Source organism: Silene latifolia, chromosome 7 (genome assembly GCF_048544455.1).
Source record: "Silene latifolia isolate original U9 population chromosome 7, ASM4854445v1, whole genome shotgun sequence".
NCBI classification, from domain to species: Eukaryota; Viridiplantae; Streptophyta; class Magnoliopsida; order Caryophyllales; family Caryophyllaceae; genus Silene; species Silene latifolia.
Window position 1 is genome coordinate 111,953,865 of NC_133532.1, and position 17,473 is coordinate 111,971,337.

The 17,473-nt window shown below is 34.9% G+C and overlaps 2 protein-coding genes across 2 annotated transcripts; both read right to left on the minus strand.

The window, feature by feature from the left end:
- Positions 1 to 16: 16 nt before the first annotated feature.
- On the minus strand, positions 17 to 5,739 carry LOC141592553 (protein phosphatase 2C 50-like). Its single transcript, XM_074413287.1, has 5 exons — positions 5,500 to 5,739; positions 3,902 to 5,077; positions 3,116 to 3,472; positions 2,902 to 3,007; positions 17 to 672 (listed from the first exon to the last, which is right to left on the minus strand). The coding sequence occupies exons 2-5, from the start codon at positions 4,619 to 4,621 to the stop codon at positions 338 to 340; spliced, it is 1,518 nt and encodes a 505-aa protein (XP_074269388.1). The 5' UTR covers positions 4,622 to 5,077; positions 5,500 to 5,739; the 3' UTR covers positions 17 to 337.
- Positions 5,740 to 10,930: 5,191 nt separating this feature from the next.
- LOC141590531 (U-box domain-containing protein 34-like) lies at positions 10,931 to 16,662 on the minus strand. The gene is made up of 9 exons (XM_074411117.1): positions 16,408 to 16,662; positions 14,202 to 14,323; positions 13,966 to 14,087; positions 13,756 to 13,877; positions 13,361 to 13,671; positions 13,088 to 13,189; positions 12,555 to 12,983; positions 11,411 to 12,160; positions 10,931 to 11,260 (listed from the first exon to the last, which is right to left on the minus strand). Exons 1-9 carry the CDS (start codon positions 16,562 to 16,564, stop codon positions 11,030 to 11,032), a joined length of 2,346 nt encoding a protein of 781 aa, XP_074267218.1. The 5' UTR covers positions 16,565 to 16,662; the 3' UTR covers positions 10,931 to 11,029.
- Positions 16,663 to 17,473: the final 811 nt, after the last annotated feature.

Below are 17,473 nucleotides of genomic sequence, written 5' to 3' on the forward strand. Positions count from 1 at the left end.
GACAGAAGAGAGGATATAAGTCCATTGAAAGAATTTCACTTTCCTTTTTATATCAAGTTCATTACATAAGAGACCTCCAGAGCTACTAAAAAAAAAAAAAATAAAAATAACGAAAAACAGTCTGTTCACAAGTCTTCTGAAGACATTATTCCCAAAAAATCCAATTTTTTTAAATTGGAAATATATGAGACTTACTATACATGTTCTTGAGCCTACAATCAACCCACTTCAAAAAATATATGGGCTTGAGAAATGAGAATACTATGTTACAATCTGTTATCATGTAACAAGGAAAGAATTAACATATGCGCGAAAATCAAGTGAACGTTATTACCTTTCAGGTTTTGGTTCTAAACTTTCTATTTGCTTTCAAATCGACCACAACGACACTAATGTTGTCTTTGCTTCCCTTCAGGAGAGCTCGCTTGCATAGGTAATCTGCAGCCGCTTGTGCTGCTAAATCGACACCTTTCCCTCTGTTTAAAATTGTGTTTGTGCCGTTTTTTTTGTGCCAAGAAAGAATACTTCTTCGCGCTAAATCACAGGCTTCTTCATTTGTCATGACATCCCATAAACCGTCACTTGCAAGAATTAGGCAGTCGTCTTCTTTTGTCCGCTTAACAATCATCACTTCTGGGTCTGGTATTATCCATGGCTTTAGATATCTGTCACCTGAGGGCAAAATTAGAGAGTATGAGCAAAGAAGGTTACAAATGAAATGCTTTTATACGCGCAGAAACAGCTTTACCCAAGTGTCTCAGAAACACCGCTTAAGCTGAGTGAGGTAAGACTTGAGGGTCAGCGATTGTGATCTCAGAATCGGTTAATTAAGGCTAGATCTCATTCGCAGTGCAATAAATAGTGCCGATACCACATCAAAATCTGTCGTGGTAACCTTCAAACCCCTTCATAACTTGGGGTCATATGTGATTAATATCTAATACCATGCATAGCCCTTGTGTTGATTCAACGTCCAGAGGCTGTTTTCCAGAGACTTGGATTTGACTCAATGACTGATTGGCTTCTTGCAAAGTTGCAAAATAAGAAACCCAGACAATTTAGTTGGCCATCAAAATCCGTACTGACGCACTTATCTCTCGTTAGAGCATCTCTACGATTTGCAACTATTATAGGAAAGAATCTTGGTTTAAGAAGATTTCAAAATACTGGTTGAAACAGTAAACATCACCCCAGTGCAGCAGCGTCTCAAGGGCCCCCGGAAATGACAGGGTAAGGCCTAACAAGGGGAATAAATATTTAAGTGTACGCAGCCTTTAACGCGTTAACAACACGAATAGGCGGTTCCTAGCTACTGAGTAATGACTTATAATGAAAATTAGCAAATCATTTTACTTTATTTCTATGGAAACAAATTCAAGCCTCAGTATAGAAAAATAAATCCTGGTCAATGTCCAGTAATAATTCCATATTTCCAATGGAGCCAAAGACTCATTACTCTTTGGTTATGGATTATAATGGAATAAATCAAAATGGCTCACTAAAGTGGTTGCGTTTCTTTCTTTTGTGAAGTAGCGGTCCTTCAATGCAGTTCTCGACGCAATTTTCATCTTGGGTCATTCGGAAACAACCTCTTTGTGTTGCTAACACAAGGGTAAGGCTGCGTACATCCGACCCCCCCTTACCCCGCAATTTGCGGGAGCCATTGAGACACTGGGGTAATGATGTTGTTGTTGTTGTTGGTCAATGTCCAGTAATATTTGTAGACTTTGCATTACTAACTTCTGCTCATTCCTCAGACACAGTCCAAGAGCGAAAATCATACATGTTTTGAGGATGTAGGATTCTATTATTGGAGTATATCAATATATAAGGGAAAGAAAGGGGCGAAATACTGGAAAAATTGACTCAAGGAAAAACCACCAAGATAGCTTGTCCAAAACAAAACCATAATTGTAAACCATACTCTGAAGCAGGGTGGTAAATAACTAAATGCTACTGCAAATCCCAACAGATTAGGAGGGGAAATAAAATTCTGGATTACTATGAGAAAGAGAGAAATGTTGGGGCATCGAGCAATTTTTAACCACATGCCTAAAGAACCATGTCCAACCATCTCCTCGCTCCTAAGGGTATCTATGCAAAGTGGGCTAGGTGCTACTTAAAGATGAGGTGAGGCTTCTTCTAGGAAAGGCTGTTGCATATCCATCTAATGGTTACACCTATGTGAATTGTCAATACATGATCTCTGATTAACTACTGACCACAATCTAGTGCATTGTTTATACTCTATGCAATTCATGAGATGTTTGTATTTTTCTAATATTTTTGGCAAAAATCAGGAATATCTTGCTGATATAGCCAATAAAACAGTCAAAAGACAAGCATATGACAAAAATATGGTTTGTTCTTGGTCATTCTGCCAACAATTTGATGAAAATTGAATGCTATTACTTGGCTTAGTCATTGAAATAAGCCATATGCTTTCAGAAATAGTATCAGAAACATTAAGACATGCTCAGTGCAGAGAAACGAAGGCTGTGGGACTGGGACTATTACCAACCCTAAATACGTCAAAATAGTTCAATGCAGCTACAAGTGACAACAAGAAGAACTCTAGCGCGTTAGAGGCCCTCAGATATTACGGAGTGCCGGGGTGGAGGGGTCATAAGTATGCAACTTCACCTTGTGTTAAGCACCGTTCCAAGATTTTAGGCCGCACCGTTCCAAGATTTTAGGCCGCAATGATTGATACTGAGATTTAATACCATAGTCATATTTTCTTTATTAATATTATGGAATATTTAAGGATTGTAGTGTGAATTTTCTTTGAAACATCCACCCTATATCTTACAACCTCGTATGGTTTCGTCACGAGACTGTGTCACGCAAGAACTGCTCCATATATATAAGGCGACTGAAGTTCATCAATTAAAAGCTTACCGATTGATCTCGACATTGCAAGAACACCAAAAACACGGTAACCGTTCCACTGGATAACCTTGCCATCTGCAGCTTCTATTCTATCCCATTCATCCTTCCGATCGGGCTAGGGGAAACAGAAAACAATACAGATATTAGGCTCGAGAATTTCAGCCTCGGTAGCTATGACCACCTTTCGAAAGATAAAGATATGAAGCAGAGACTTGTGACCTACTTTATGATCTACAGACAGTGCCATGGGTGCTTTTGCACGACAAAGGACAGCCCTAGAATCACCACAATTACCAACGATGATATGGGTTGGACAAACAATAGCAACAACAGCGGTTGACCCAACAGTTTCAGGCGCAATAGGTTCTGTACTAGCCTCAGAGACACTGCTGCTTCCTGCAGAATCCCCTTGCCCGACTCCCCCAACCTCAGCGTCCACTTTTAGAAAACAACGAGAAAAAACTCTTTCCCATTGCTGATGCATATTTTCCTCGGAGCTTGGAGTAAGGAAGGCTTCTTTCACCACTTCAATTTCCTCTGCTAGTGCCAGATGCAATCGCTCCCGGCAATAGTCGGCAACCTAAATATCAAGTAGCATACTGGATAAGCAATCAACAATATCCTGAATTCAGGATTCCAAGTGGCTAGGGAGGATTTATGTATAACAACATGCAGTCCCAAGGCTAACACACCGTGCATTCGTAGAACTTAACTTACAATCTACAGTTTTATATGCCACAAGGCACCTATGGACAAGGTGACGATAAAAATCTCGCCTTTGAGCCCAGGTTTAAGATTAGCAATTTTCCACGGAATCCTATAGAAAAACATCGTGGGTCCATCGCAATTCGCAACCTAAGGCAAGCTATTTCTACCTTTCAACAAGAAAGCAAAAGGCAAGTTCTACACATTAGTTATTCCATAATCCATATTACTCCAAAAGTCCAAGGTGATATTGATTTACAGTTTTACACAATAAAAGGAAAAACAAAAAAGAAGCAGCTTATACCTGGCAACCCCCGTGTCCATCATATACACCGTAGAAGTGCATTATCTGACTCAAAATATCACTTGCTCCATTCAAAACATTATCACCCACCAACAGTTTAGCAGGAATTCTCTGAAAGCTTGGCACAGCAGCAACAGCATCTTCCATCTCAGGCCTTCGGCCACAGATTGATGTAAACCCCCAAAGGGCAAGAGAATCCACGTCAAAAGCACACGGGCTGCTCATTGTCCGAACTATTTTTTCACGATTTGCTTCCTCCTTGGCTATCACTGTCGGATCACGGATTCCATCACCCTCCACCAGATCAAGATCATCTGTCATTACCAGCATATTCCCAATAAGATCCAATCCAGGATTTAATTCCAATTTGCCAGATTCAACCAAGATCTCTGATTGTTGAACACTCATTTCCATGTCAACAGACGCAGGTGAATGGGGAACATAACTAGCCTCAATTGCCTGAATTTCCTCGCCATTGATGCTACTTATCTCACTTTCCAAAGAATAGGAGCTCGATAAGAAACCCTCTTCTCCACTTCCTAGATCGACATTATCGCTAGAAATACAAGTATCAATTTCAGTTAACCCTCTTACAAAAATATGTTCTACATCATCCTCTTTCACAGGCAAGGGATCTTTCACAAATACCAGTTTCTCCAATGGACTTTCACAAAATGAGCAATCTTCTCCTTCGATCATAGAAGAATCCTCAGTCTTCATGACGATTAAACTAGTCAATAACCTGAAACCAAAAGTCTGCTTCTATCCCAGTGATCTGCGAAAAGCTATGACTATCGACATTTCACCAATTAGTAGAGTGTCCATTACAAATAACCGGAGACTCAGAGTCTGTGCTGCTACGTCAACTGAACCCCTTTTCCCCATAATGATTAATCAACCATCCACTTGCCCACAAGGCCCCAATACACAGATACACACTCTCTCTCTCTTTCCGATGAACAGAAAGTAACTAATTCTCCGGCGTCAATAATTTCCTCAACGACTAGTTTCCAAAACCCAGAACTGATTGCCAATCACCGTAAACAACACCAGTTGACCAAACCCACAATCTGGCTTACACTGAACACAACATTGGTTGATTGAACAGAAAGTAATTAATTCTCCGGTGACAGTGTATCATTACACTCCTCACTTCTGTTTATCGGGTTGCGAAAACTACACAGTATAAAACAAAATGTATACAGTGGATTAATCACCCCAAAGAAACAATCTTTTTTTCCAGAATAACATGAGCAACCAGTGAAAACCTTAATCTTGCAATATCAAAATTCACCAACTTGTGATTCAAAACATAATTTTCACAAGAACCCAGAAAACTAAAACAAATTAAAAGCAGAAAAGAAGTAATTCTAAACAAAAAAAAAGCAGTACAAAGGGTCATGAAAAGGGAACTGATGAATAACACAAAAAGGGGATTTTAGAAATCACAAGATTCTACACATCTAGCGCCTATGACCTGGGTTCAATCCCGTCAGCATCAAAATCGCCCTTTACACTATCAAAAAAGAAATCACAGGAATTTCCACTTGAGTGAAAAAAGTAAAATACAAAATTGAAGAAAATAAAGAGATTGGTACCCAGATCTGAGGAAATGTTTGTTTGCTTCAGTGACTTGATTCCTTTGTCTCTAAAAAGTTTGCAGAAAATGGTTGTTGTTTGTTGTTGGTGATGTTGGGTTTGTTTAAAAGTTGAGGAAACAACAGAAATTAAAGCAAACAAAAAATGTTGTAGTTAAAGGGGTCAGTTGAAGTAGTTCAACAATAAAATCTACTCCAAAAATAGTGATTGATTTGTTGTTAAAAATGCCAAAACAAAACAATACCCAGGAATGATTGATGGATCCTTCAAAAAAAAAAAAAAGGAATGATTGATGGTTGGTTGGTTACTTGGTCGGTAATACTGTTTCTTTTTGGATACCAAGAGGGCCATTTGCCCAATTGTGTAATGTGTTGTGGACTTGTGGACTTGTGGGATATCTAGACATGGTAAACGAGTTCGTTGAGTCGAGTTAGTTTGGGTTTCTCATTTTTTCCGAGTTAATTTGGGTTGGGTCAGGTCATTTTGGGTTGGGTCAGGTCATTTCGGGTTTTACGTCTGTTTCGGTATATTTTTCGGGTCACCCGACTAGGGTTATTTTTGGGTCAATGATTAAGATAGAAAAAATCATTTCAAATCTTTTTGGTCAATTAAAGTTATGTTTTGTCGGGTCATTTTCGGAGTTGGTTGCTTTCGGATCGGGTCATTTCGAGTCGGGTCGGGTCAACCCGGGGTTCAGGTCACGTTCGCCGTTCGAGTGTCGTAGTTCGGGTTAATTTCGGATCTTGGATCAGGTCAATCTGGTCGGATTGATTTTGCCATGTCTAGTTATATCGGGTTTGGGTTATATTGGGTCAGTATATCTTTTCGGATTGGGTTGGGTGGATTTCAATTCGGGTCTGTCGGGTCAATTCTTGAATCATGTCAGGTCGGGTTTGGGATCAGGTCTTGGTACCGCATTACTCATTTTTTTAGGGATATTCTACATGGTACCCCTTAATTTTTCGACTTTCTACATGGTGCCCCTGCACTTTTTAAAACATACATGGTACCCCTAATTGTTGTCATTATCACTAGGTGTACCCCTAAGCTTTATTTTTCATCAATTAAACTCGGTTTTAGGCACTAGGTAATGACTTGGACACGTAACCAAACTTGTCATTTATTATTCCATGACATAAGGACTCTATTAGGCTCAATATCCATCTCGATCCTAATATTTATTGATATATGGGGTACAAAAATTTTGACGGAAAATTTATTGATTCCTTGCCAAATTATTACGTTCAGAGATGGATATTGAGCTTAATAGAGTCCTTATGTCATCCTATTTATTAAAAGAACAACCACACTACTGAGTTGTCAGCACGTGGTTGTTCTGTTGACTTTTCAAAGAAAAATTATCTTCCCCATTTTAAGGACCCACTAACTCCCCCTGAATTAATTACGGAAATACATTTACTTCATGCAATGTACAATAGTCGATTAACTTAAAATACAAATACCAAGTCTACAATACAAATTGTAAAGAGATGAATCTATCTATACAATTACTGTATTTACATAGCAAGGTAAATTTTTTAATTCAAATAATACAAATTACAACTGCATGATTAAATATTATTACAAATTACAAATTCATAACCATTCACACTAAATACATAATTTCGAATTCCAATATCAGCAAGAATCCATAATTATAAATTTGAAAACAATTAATGTAAATACCATAATATAAATTTAAAAAATTATAAAGTAATAGATACTAGGCCTTAAATTTTAGTATGCAATATAATTTAAGTCGGAATAATACTACATGAAATTCCGATAAACTCAATACGAAATATATAATAATAATATAATATTACATAATATTATAATAATAATATAATAATACAATAAATGTCCCCTCAGATCTGGATAGAGAGCCAATCATCATCGGGTAATACTTGGAGCAAAAAATATGGCAACGGCTATCAAACAACAACCCGCTTTAGAATTGTAGCAATGACAGGCTACCCGGTATTCTCTACTAATACAAGTAAAAGTTTATGGCCCAATATCGTCATACAAAAAATTAGATTCAAACCGAAGTATGCAAATTAGTCCTATTTATTAAAAGAACAACCACAGAGCCTATGTGGCGCTCTGTGGTTGAAAGTCAACAAGTCAAAAGCCAACTTTTTTCTTCCACATTTTACGTCCCACGTTCTATATGCAGATTAATTACACAGCAATAGTTGCTTTCTCTTATTTTTTTCATTCTTCAATGTACAATTATTCAATTCCATATTGTATGACTTACAAGTATATAATAAAATTTGGAAAACAATTACTACAAATAGGCACTAAAATTGAAAAACGAAAAAAATACTAGAAATTTTCTATGACTAAAATTGTAATGGGGTTCAAATCAAAAGTAGACACAATTAAGAGTATTTAATAAAAAAGTTGAAGATCTACCTAAATACGGAAAAATAAATAAAATTATTTTGAAAAAAATAAGGCAAAATTCATAGAATCTTAAAAGAACAGCCGTGGAGTACAATTGTTGTATAAAATGATTAATGATTAATGAACATTGAACATTACTTTAGCAAACAAAACATATAAACTCAATACAATTAATCTACTAACTTGAAGCTAAAATCTGACATAAAATTGGTTATTTCAAATTAAAAAATCGACAATTAAAAATTAATTTATTTAGTTTTGAAACTTTTTTTTTTAAAAAAAGAAACTAAAAGTACATGTAGTTAGTAGATCTACATACTTGAAGCCAAAACAGCAGAAATAAATGAGTTTCAAAATCGTAATGTATTATAGGCCAATTTAATAGAGTGAGATGGCTCAAAATAAATTATGTGAAGTGGGAGAAGGTGGTTGGAGGAGTAACGGAGGAAATATATGGCCGACTGAGGGAGATGGGGGGTGAACGGAGCAAGATTGGAGTATTAGAATTTGGATTTGCATGAAAGGAGGTAATCTGGTGGCGGAGGAAATAAATCAAAAGCTATATAAATGTTTGATTAGGGTAAATCAGTTGTGAACAAAGTTAATGACAAAAACTTGAAGAATGCAAATGGGTTGGACTCATTTTGGGCTAGCTCGGAATTCGGATTGACTTTGTAATGTGTATTGGATTTTTAGACTTTGTATAATACACTCTATAACATCAATATTAATCCAAATTTTCATCTATCCGTCTTAAATTTAAAAAAGGTCATGTATTTTACATAAATTAAAAAAGAAATGCATTGAGATTAGCAAAAAATTTGTCACATCTATGCAGGTGCGTGTTATTTGACATGTTTTATTACAAGGAAATAGACCTGTTAAATTATGACCCGACCTAAAACTCGGACTCGTTTTTTCTAGAATTAAGACTCGAAAATTTTGACCCGTTGACCCGTTCGACCCGAATCCGAAATGACCCATTATTTTAGGGTCAAGACCCAACCCCAATGGGTCGACCCGTTAGGTAGAAGGGTTCAAATTTTTATTAAAATATTAATATTTATATGTTATATTTAAAGCAATAATAATTTTTTTTATTATTTTTAACTTAAAATTACACATAATTAAAAAAAACAATTTATATAACTATTTATAACATTTAATAATACAATAATTAATAAAAAAACTTTATTTTCACAATTATGTCAATATAACTAATGTAACATTAAATATGATACTGTTTGCATTGTGAGACGATATCATTGGGTAGAAAAACAACATATTTATTAGTCATATAGATTTTTAGTGCCCCCCCCCCCCAAAAAAAGTCATCTTACCGTGCAAGACCCTCTTATTATTCTATAATTTCTGAGTTTATGGCCAACTGTTTATGACGTTCGTTGAAAGTCGTTGCTCAAAGAAATTTTGACCTATTTTACCAATAATTGCATATTATTTTTAACGGGCTATTCTTTTATAAAATTTTGGATTTCATATAGCAATTTGTAAATTATCTTAGTTGTTTGTTTATATAAGGTTAGTATGAATGATTATAATTTACTAAGATAATTTCATATATATAATCATTAACACACCCGTGCAAACAACTAAGATAATTATCTTATATATTTCATTTATAATTCAGACCCCGTGCAATTTTAATAACTTTGTTTTACTTCTCATCCTAATAATTTTGCTTCACATGTCAAGTGGATTTGTATGAAGTCACTCAAGTAAAAAGGCGAGTAGAAATTCAAATTTAGCTAGCAAGTAGATATGCCGCCCGACAACAACTACTCGCGCAATTGACGTAATGCATTATTAACGCTAATTGTAAATGAAATTTATAATGACATCTAAAAACTCAAATATAGTAAAAAAATTAATTCAACAAAAATTAGAGAAAGTTTATTACTTTATGTTAAAACTCTATTCCTAAAGATAATTAGCTTTAAACAAAAATAACTAATTAATATAAAAATCATCTTAAATGTTACGTAGTAATATTACTTAATTATAACAAAATCTTAAATGACTATTTACAACACTTACTTATAATTGTACACCGTAAGAGCTTATGATTGTACATCGTAAAAGCTTATTGTTTTTTTTTTTTTTCAAATTTGTCAGCTTTTGTTATGCTTTGAAATTTTTGAGGAGTTATTGTTGTATTTTTATTATTATTGCCATATTTTAAATACTCTCGATATATACAACTTTATTATTGCTATATTTTAGATAATCTCGACAGATATTTCAGTTAAAGAGCAACCACTATTAACACATTTTGTTACAACAACCTAAGTAACAAACCCGTGCAATTTGCACGGGTATAAAACTATTTTTTCAAATTTGTCAGCTTTTGTTATGCTTTGAAATTTTTGAGGAGTTATTGTTGTATTTTTATTATTATTGCCATATTTTAAATACTCTCGATATATACAACTTTATTATTGCTATATTTTAGATAATCTCGACAGATATTTCAGTTAAAGAGCAACCACTATTAACACATTTTGTTACAACAACCTAAGTAACAAACCCGTGCAATTTGCACGGGTATAAAACTAGTGGGATGATAAAAGACAAGCTTGGTTACGCGTCCAAGTAATCATTTAACGCCTAAAACTAAGTTTAATTGACGGAAAATAAAGTGTAGGGGTATATTTAGTGATAATGACAACAATTAAAAGTAGCATGTATGTTTTAAAAAGTGTAGGGTACCATGTAGAAAGTCGAAAAATTGAGGGGTACCATGTAGAATATCCCTTTTTTTTATTTATTATTATATGAATGATTTAGTTTAACCGTTTAGTTATTTCATTATTAGGTCTAGACCTGACAAAATAACCCAGACCCGGAAAACCAATCGAAAATATCTGAATTGAGAACAGATCGAACACGAACACGTGATATGAGTAACCTGAATGGTACCCGAAATCCGATTCAATCTAAATTACTCGGTACTACTGTAATTTGATTGTTCTAAACAGGAACTTATTAATATTAGCTGATGAATGATTTTAAGCAAAATGGGTCAATTTGCGACCCCCAAATGTACAAAGTATTCACACTTATGAGTTATGATCGACAAACTAAATGATATGTCAAACCCTAAACTATACGTTTCTTGAGTTTTTGTTTATGGTTCAAGTCATCTTTAGAGGACTGATGAGATTTCCATTCTTTTATACCAGCTAGCAATGTCATGTTTGGTGTAAGATCAAGATGCTCCAATTTGTACTTAGTAACCGGTGATTCGTCGCTTTTTTCTAGCCATGCTTCTATCGCTTTACGTTCATACGTGAATCCGTCTGCTGCTATGTGTGGATCTTCCATAATTTCCTACATTCAAATGCACAAGTTAAAATGTGTGCATAAAGTTGAATGCTATGTTACTCGGACTTGGTTGGAAATCTCGACTTGGCTGGTTTTGCATAAAGTTGAATGCTATGTTACTACATTAATAAGAGTCGGAAAAACAAAGAAACTCACATAAAGAATGGGACAGAAGTAGTAGCTGGGAGCAAACTTGCTGTGTTTTTCAATCTTCATATTAGCATCAGCAATGTCTGCAAGTCTCTTAAGTGAAGGCAAAACGACTTTCTCAAGATCCGGTCTATCCCGACATCTTAACTTACAGCATTCCATCGCGATATTGATCAATTCTTCCGACTCTTCTAATGGCCAATCTTTGATAGAGCTATCCAGCATTTTCCCCAAAGACTTGTTAGCAATGCCATTCTCCATGACTAGCAGAAGCCCATTTGGGTGTCGGCCGGTTAGCAGCTGGAGAAGTATAATCCCAAATGAATATAAATCTGATTTAGGCCGGATAGTACCGGTTCTCTGATACTCTGGGTCCATATAGTACAAAGTCCCAGCAAGCAATGATGTCCCGAACATTGTAACTGAGTCAGGTGCGGTTTCTGGTAATAGTGCAGCTAACCCGACATCACTGATTTTGCCTACATAGTGTTTTCCTAGTAAGATGTTTCCCGGGTTTAGATCCCTGTGAACAATTGGGGTTGGTTTGTTGCTGTGTAAGAATGCTAGGCCACAAGCTATTTCGAAAGCTATTCGAAAACGTGCAAACCAAGGGAGGGGTTCTCTTCCGTTGTGACGGAAAATGTGTTGTTCTAGGCTCCCATTTTCCATGTACTCATATACTAGGCACCCGATTTCAGCGCATACGCCTAGGAGTAGCACTATGTTTGGATGGTGCAACTGGCTTAAGATTTTCACCTGATTCAAATACATAGCAAAACAAGAAAAGTAAGCATTAGTCTATTTCCAATGAAAAGTACTTGAAACTACGGTTTGATCAGTGGTGGAGCGAGGGGGGCTAGCTGGCGTTTGAAAATTTCAAAATTTTTAGTTAAAATTTTCGATTTTTCTCGAGGTCTCCTTATAATATTACCCTTTCGCCCCTGCTGACTTAAAATTCTGGCTCCGCCACTGGGTTTGAGCATCTGTCCAAGATCGGACCAAATTGAACCAGACTAGTAGAACGCGTTGGTAGGTTCAAAATGGAAAAAACCAGTCGGTTTAATCATTGGACAAACATATGTTTCGGTCTAACTGGTCTGGACCCAAAAGTTTCGGCCTTGGAATGAAACGATGATGACCAAGGACATACCTCTTTCAGAAACTCCTCCTTTTTGTCGATAGCATCACTCTGAAGAACCTTAATAGCGACCGGTGTATGATCAAGAAACCCTTTATAAACTTTTCCGTAGCTCCCTTCACCAATAACCTTACTCTCTGAAAAACAATCTGTGGCTTCCTTAATCTCATCCAGGGTGTACTGTCGAGTACGTTTATCTTTTGAAATGAGTTCCTCAACAACTCTTTGTCTCCCTTCTGACTCTTTCAGGGCGATTAGCTCTGCCTTTTGCCTTTCATTAGACTCTTTCGCGAGCAAATGTTGCGCTTTCTTAACTTCTCTTACTGCTTTTAAATGCCTCCTTTTCTCCTGGTTTGCAATTTTCCTCATTGTTTCTTCTCGTTCTGTTGCTGCATTTACTTTCTCAACTTCTTCCACACATTCTGAGGAAAGTATGTTTACCTGAAATGTCGAGTTTTTAATCAATCATTCCATTTCCAGTACAGTTACAATTCTTTCGCTTTAAGATTGTCCCGAGCCAATTACACAATTATTTAGGCATTTACCTCCTCCTGCGCATGAAGAAGATTGTCCCGAGCCAAACTATACATAGCCTTGGTCGTATCTAACTCAACCCGCAGTTGATGTACTTCATTGTCCAACAAAAACTGCCAACATACAAACAATTCCAAAACATTAGAAGACAAACGGTTTTGTCTTCTAAAATAATCATGCTTTCGGCCTAAAGTAAAAAAAAATGTCGAGTTTTTTTGTCAGTCTGCAACATGCAGTCAAAGTAAAAGTACTGTCGAAATAACATAGATTTAAATTAAACTCACCGGTTTAACAACCGTTTGATCCTTGGTTGTTAATGGAATCTTCTTGTCTGAAGTATGCTTTTCAGTATCCAAATCGTCTTCAACACAAGCATTGTGATGGGTATCGGACAAAGAGATTGATCGTGTCAATTCCGACCAGGAAGAGACAGGGGTGATAGCACTTGTGTTATCAGTTGAGAAGGAAGAGTACACGGGTGTCTGACTAGCGCTAGTGTGATCAGTTGAGAAGGAAGAGTACAAAGGCGTTTGGCTCAAACTCGATGCTGAACTGTAAGTTTCACTTAGTATTGTGTGTTTATCAGTTAACACATCTGCAGGTTTCACATTTAGGTAACACGGTTACTCACTTAATCATAGAACGCATGGAAATGATATGTATGGAAATAAAAACAGACCGTTTGAGGGCATTGAACTAGCCAGTCTTTTCTTCACTTTTCGTTTGTGTACAACGTATACATCACTAGTACTGCCTGCACTCTTCAACACCGTTTCTGCTACTCGTTTCGTTTTTGTTTTCCTGACATTAAAGGACAATAAATCTTATATGAAACGAAATTTGACATGTAAGCTAAGTATAACTAGACTTGACAAGATTAAGTAAATACCTCCAGAAGGGTAGTGACGATGAAGAACCAATGACTAAACTTTTAACACCAGACTGACTAATATATTCTACAAGTGCGGCTGAAACGTCGTCGTTTTCAACAAGCATCGTCTCAAACTCCAACTGCATAATGCAACAAACAATAATGTTGTTAATAACACTATAACAATAAATTAAAGTAAATAACAAAATTATGTTACGAGAAAATATAAATAAATGTGTAAATTAAATAAATACCCCGGGTAGTTTATGAAGGGTGGTATAATGAAGGAATATTTGTTGAGCCCTTTCTCGTACGTCCTTGACGTAGTTTGTCGCCCCGTGTGCGTCTATGTCTTTAATTGCCACACGATCTCCGGCTGTCAATTTAAGTATAACATTTCCTCAAGGTATAAGACATTTTATACGACAATAGTGTAAAACGGATTTAAACATAGCATTTTCTCAAGGTATAAGGCATATTAAACGACAATAATGTAAAACGGATTTAAACATAATTATATTAACGGATATAAGGGATTAAGTAATCCCTTGATTGGTTGAAAACACTTATTTGTTTAATACAATTGTAATTTTTATATAGAATTGTAATTGCCTAAAGTGTCATTAGGTGCAATTTAATACCCAATCCCCTATTTACTAAATGAATAGGCGAAACTCCAAATTTTTCCGCCTAAAACATGTTTCCTAGAATATAGATTTGTATTTTTAGCATATACTATTGGTATTTACATGACAGGTTATAAATGAGTATAATCTTTTAGAGTTGAATATTTATAACATTCAATATTTCACATTCTGCATAAATTTATCTCCGATCTTTCTATGACAAAGAAATTATTTATTTTTTCTTAAGAACTTTAGGATAAAAATTCATTGATTATTTATGATAAAACGTTGCCGCTTAAAAAAATTTGTTATTAGTATATATTTGTAAAGTAACGTCATTGATTTCTCGGTAAAAAAAATTCAAAAAAAACACTCAATTCATGACTTCTTACTATTTCATTTTTTAATTCACAAATCAAAATACAATGATGAGAAACATGAAAAAATGATAAATTGTCAATTTAAATTTCACAAATAATAACTGAAAAGTAAAACGCTATAAATACCGCGCATACATTGCAATGGGTCTATACTAGTTTTCATTAATCTGCTATCAAACATTTCTTTTACGTAGTTCTCTTCAGAACTACTCCCTCAGTTCCGGTCAATAGTTATCTATTTTTTTGTTGGTGTATCAGTCGATAGTTATCTATTTTCACTTTTAGCATATTTTTGTGCGTCTCTGCAGGTGCAAGTGAGAGATAGATAATTTGTATAGTCCAAAAACATTCTCATATATTTCCTTAATCTTTGTGTCAAAAGTAATAAGATAACTATTGATCGAGACAGAGGGAGTAACATAAATAAATAATTAAAAAAATCACTATTTTTTATGATATTTTTTTCTTCTTAAATTTTATATATAGTCGATATGATACAATTATAAAAATAAGGAGAAATATATCATTAAAAATCTCTCCCATGAAGTTACCTCTATATTAATTGTAAAAGACGTATGTGAAAAAGTAAAATGCCTATCTGAAAAAGTACAATTAGTTGGATGTAATGATATAACATTATTTTTAATAATAGTAATAGGTTAAGATAAAAATAACTCAACTTAAAATGTCTTATTATTGTAGTAATCTTTCTTTTTTCTACCAACGTCTCTATATAAATAGAAAATCTAAAAAATATCGTACTATAATACGAGATCTACACTAGTTAATAGAATAACCTATTTTACAATAAATTTAGATAAAATTGTTGATATTTATTTTAAACAAGTTTGTCAAGAATTTGACTCTTTGCGAGTTGGAATTATTATTTATACTTATCTTTACCAATCAAGGATTTGAGAACTATTGAGGTAGAGCAATCTCTTTTATTTTAACTTTTTAAGACGAAAGGAAAAAAAGTTATTCCCGTCTTTTATCATTTGACTTTCAGTATCAAAGAGTTTTAACCTAATGATTTAGACTGAGATATGTTATGGCCTATGAATTTGAATCCCCCTCCCCCTATATTGTACCGTCCTTGCTCCTCCATTTGAAACCACAACGCCACTTGTCTTTCATTGTTATGGATGTGGATAAAAAAAAATTATATAAACTTTTATCTCGCTATAAACATATAATACTTCAAATGTAAAAAAGGAATTTTGTTTGAAAATAAATAAATAAAAGAAAGGTAATGTATATTTGTATGACATAATTATTTCATACAAATATACGGAATTTTAGCCTAAGAAATACGAACATGGTGTAGAAAATTGAATTCCATTATTACTTCCCACCATTACATCTCTAAGAAAGTTATAAAATGTAAAGTAAATAATCCCATTTCCATATAATTAAGATTAATAAATAAACAACAATAAAGATTAAAAACTTACATGGTGTAGGAATATGAGTAATGGTAGGCATAACATGAACCAACACAAAACGACTTGCTTGTGGCAACAGATTATCAACTGCCCAGCTCAATGCCCTTTTGCTTCCACTACCTCGCCCGTCCCCACCGACGTTCACGGCCACCGCTATTGTCGTCATCACCTCTCCTTAGCTTCCGACGTATCTAACTCTGGCAAATTGTACGTTTTCTCTAAACTTTGTTATTTACTGCAATCATTTTTTTAATGCAAAGAGACTTTTATAGAACAAAAACTAAGAAATGGCAAGAAACATGAAACAATATGAGGGTTAGACCATGTAAATTGCCAAATGTTGGTGGTCCAATTTATTTACATTATTTTGTGTTCAATTTGTCTTCATTAAGGTCAAGTTGTAATTATGTTATATAAACATACTCTCTCCCTCCCGTCAATGGTTATTTTTTAGTTTTGGCACAAAAATCATGGAAAAAGAAGTGAACCAATTACTAAATGACGAGTGTAATAAATTGAGTGTGAATGATCAAATTCCTTATCAAGTTTATTCTTAAAATAAAAGGGACAATAATTGACTGAGACACCCAAAATAAAAAAGGATAACCAGAACAGAGGGAGTATCTTATCATAAGAGGTGAACCTAGAAATAAAATTTCGGACAAGCGATTTTTCATTATAATGTTACTTAGGTTAAGGCTTGTATTTAATAATGAATGAATAACGAAAATGATAATCTGAACTATTTTTTTTGAAAATTTGAAATAGCGAATTGATAGATGAACTATCTCAATCAAAATCTTAAGGTTTTGGTTGAGATAGTTTATCTATCATGGTATCAGAGCCATAGTGACCAAAGGTCACTGGTTCGAATCCTGGCAACCTCAAAACTCCTCAAAAACTCTGAAGTGGAATTCCAGCACACGGTACGGAGGAGCCGGTGCACAACTAACCACTCTTCAAGCCCAATGGACATTTGAGTGAGGAAGCGTAATAGGATAATTATAATAGTTGGGTCTCAACCATCACCTTAAAGTTATGGTTAAGGCCCAACTATTATAATTATCCTATTACG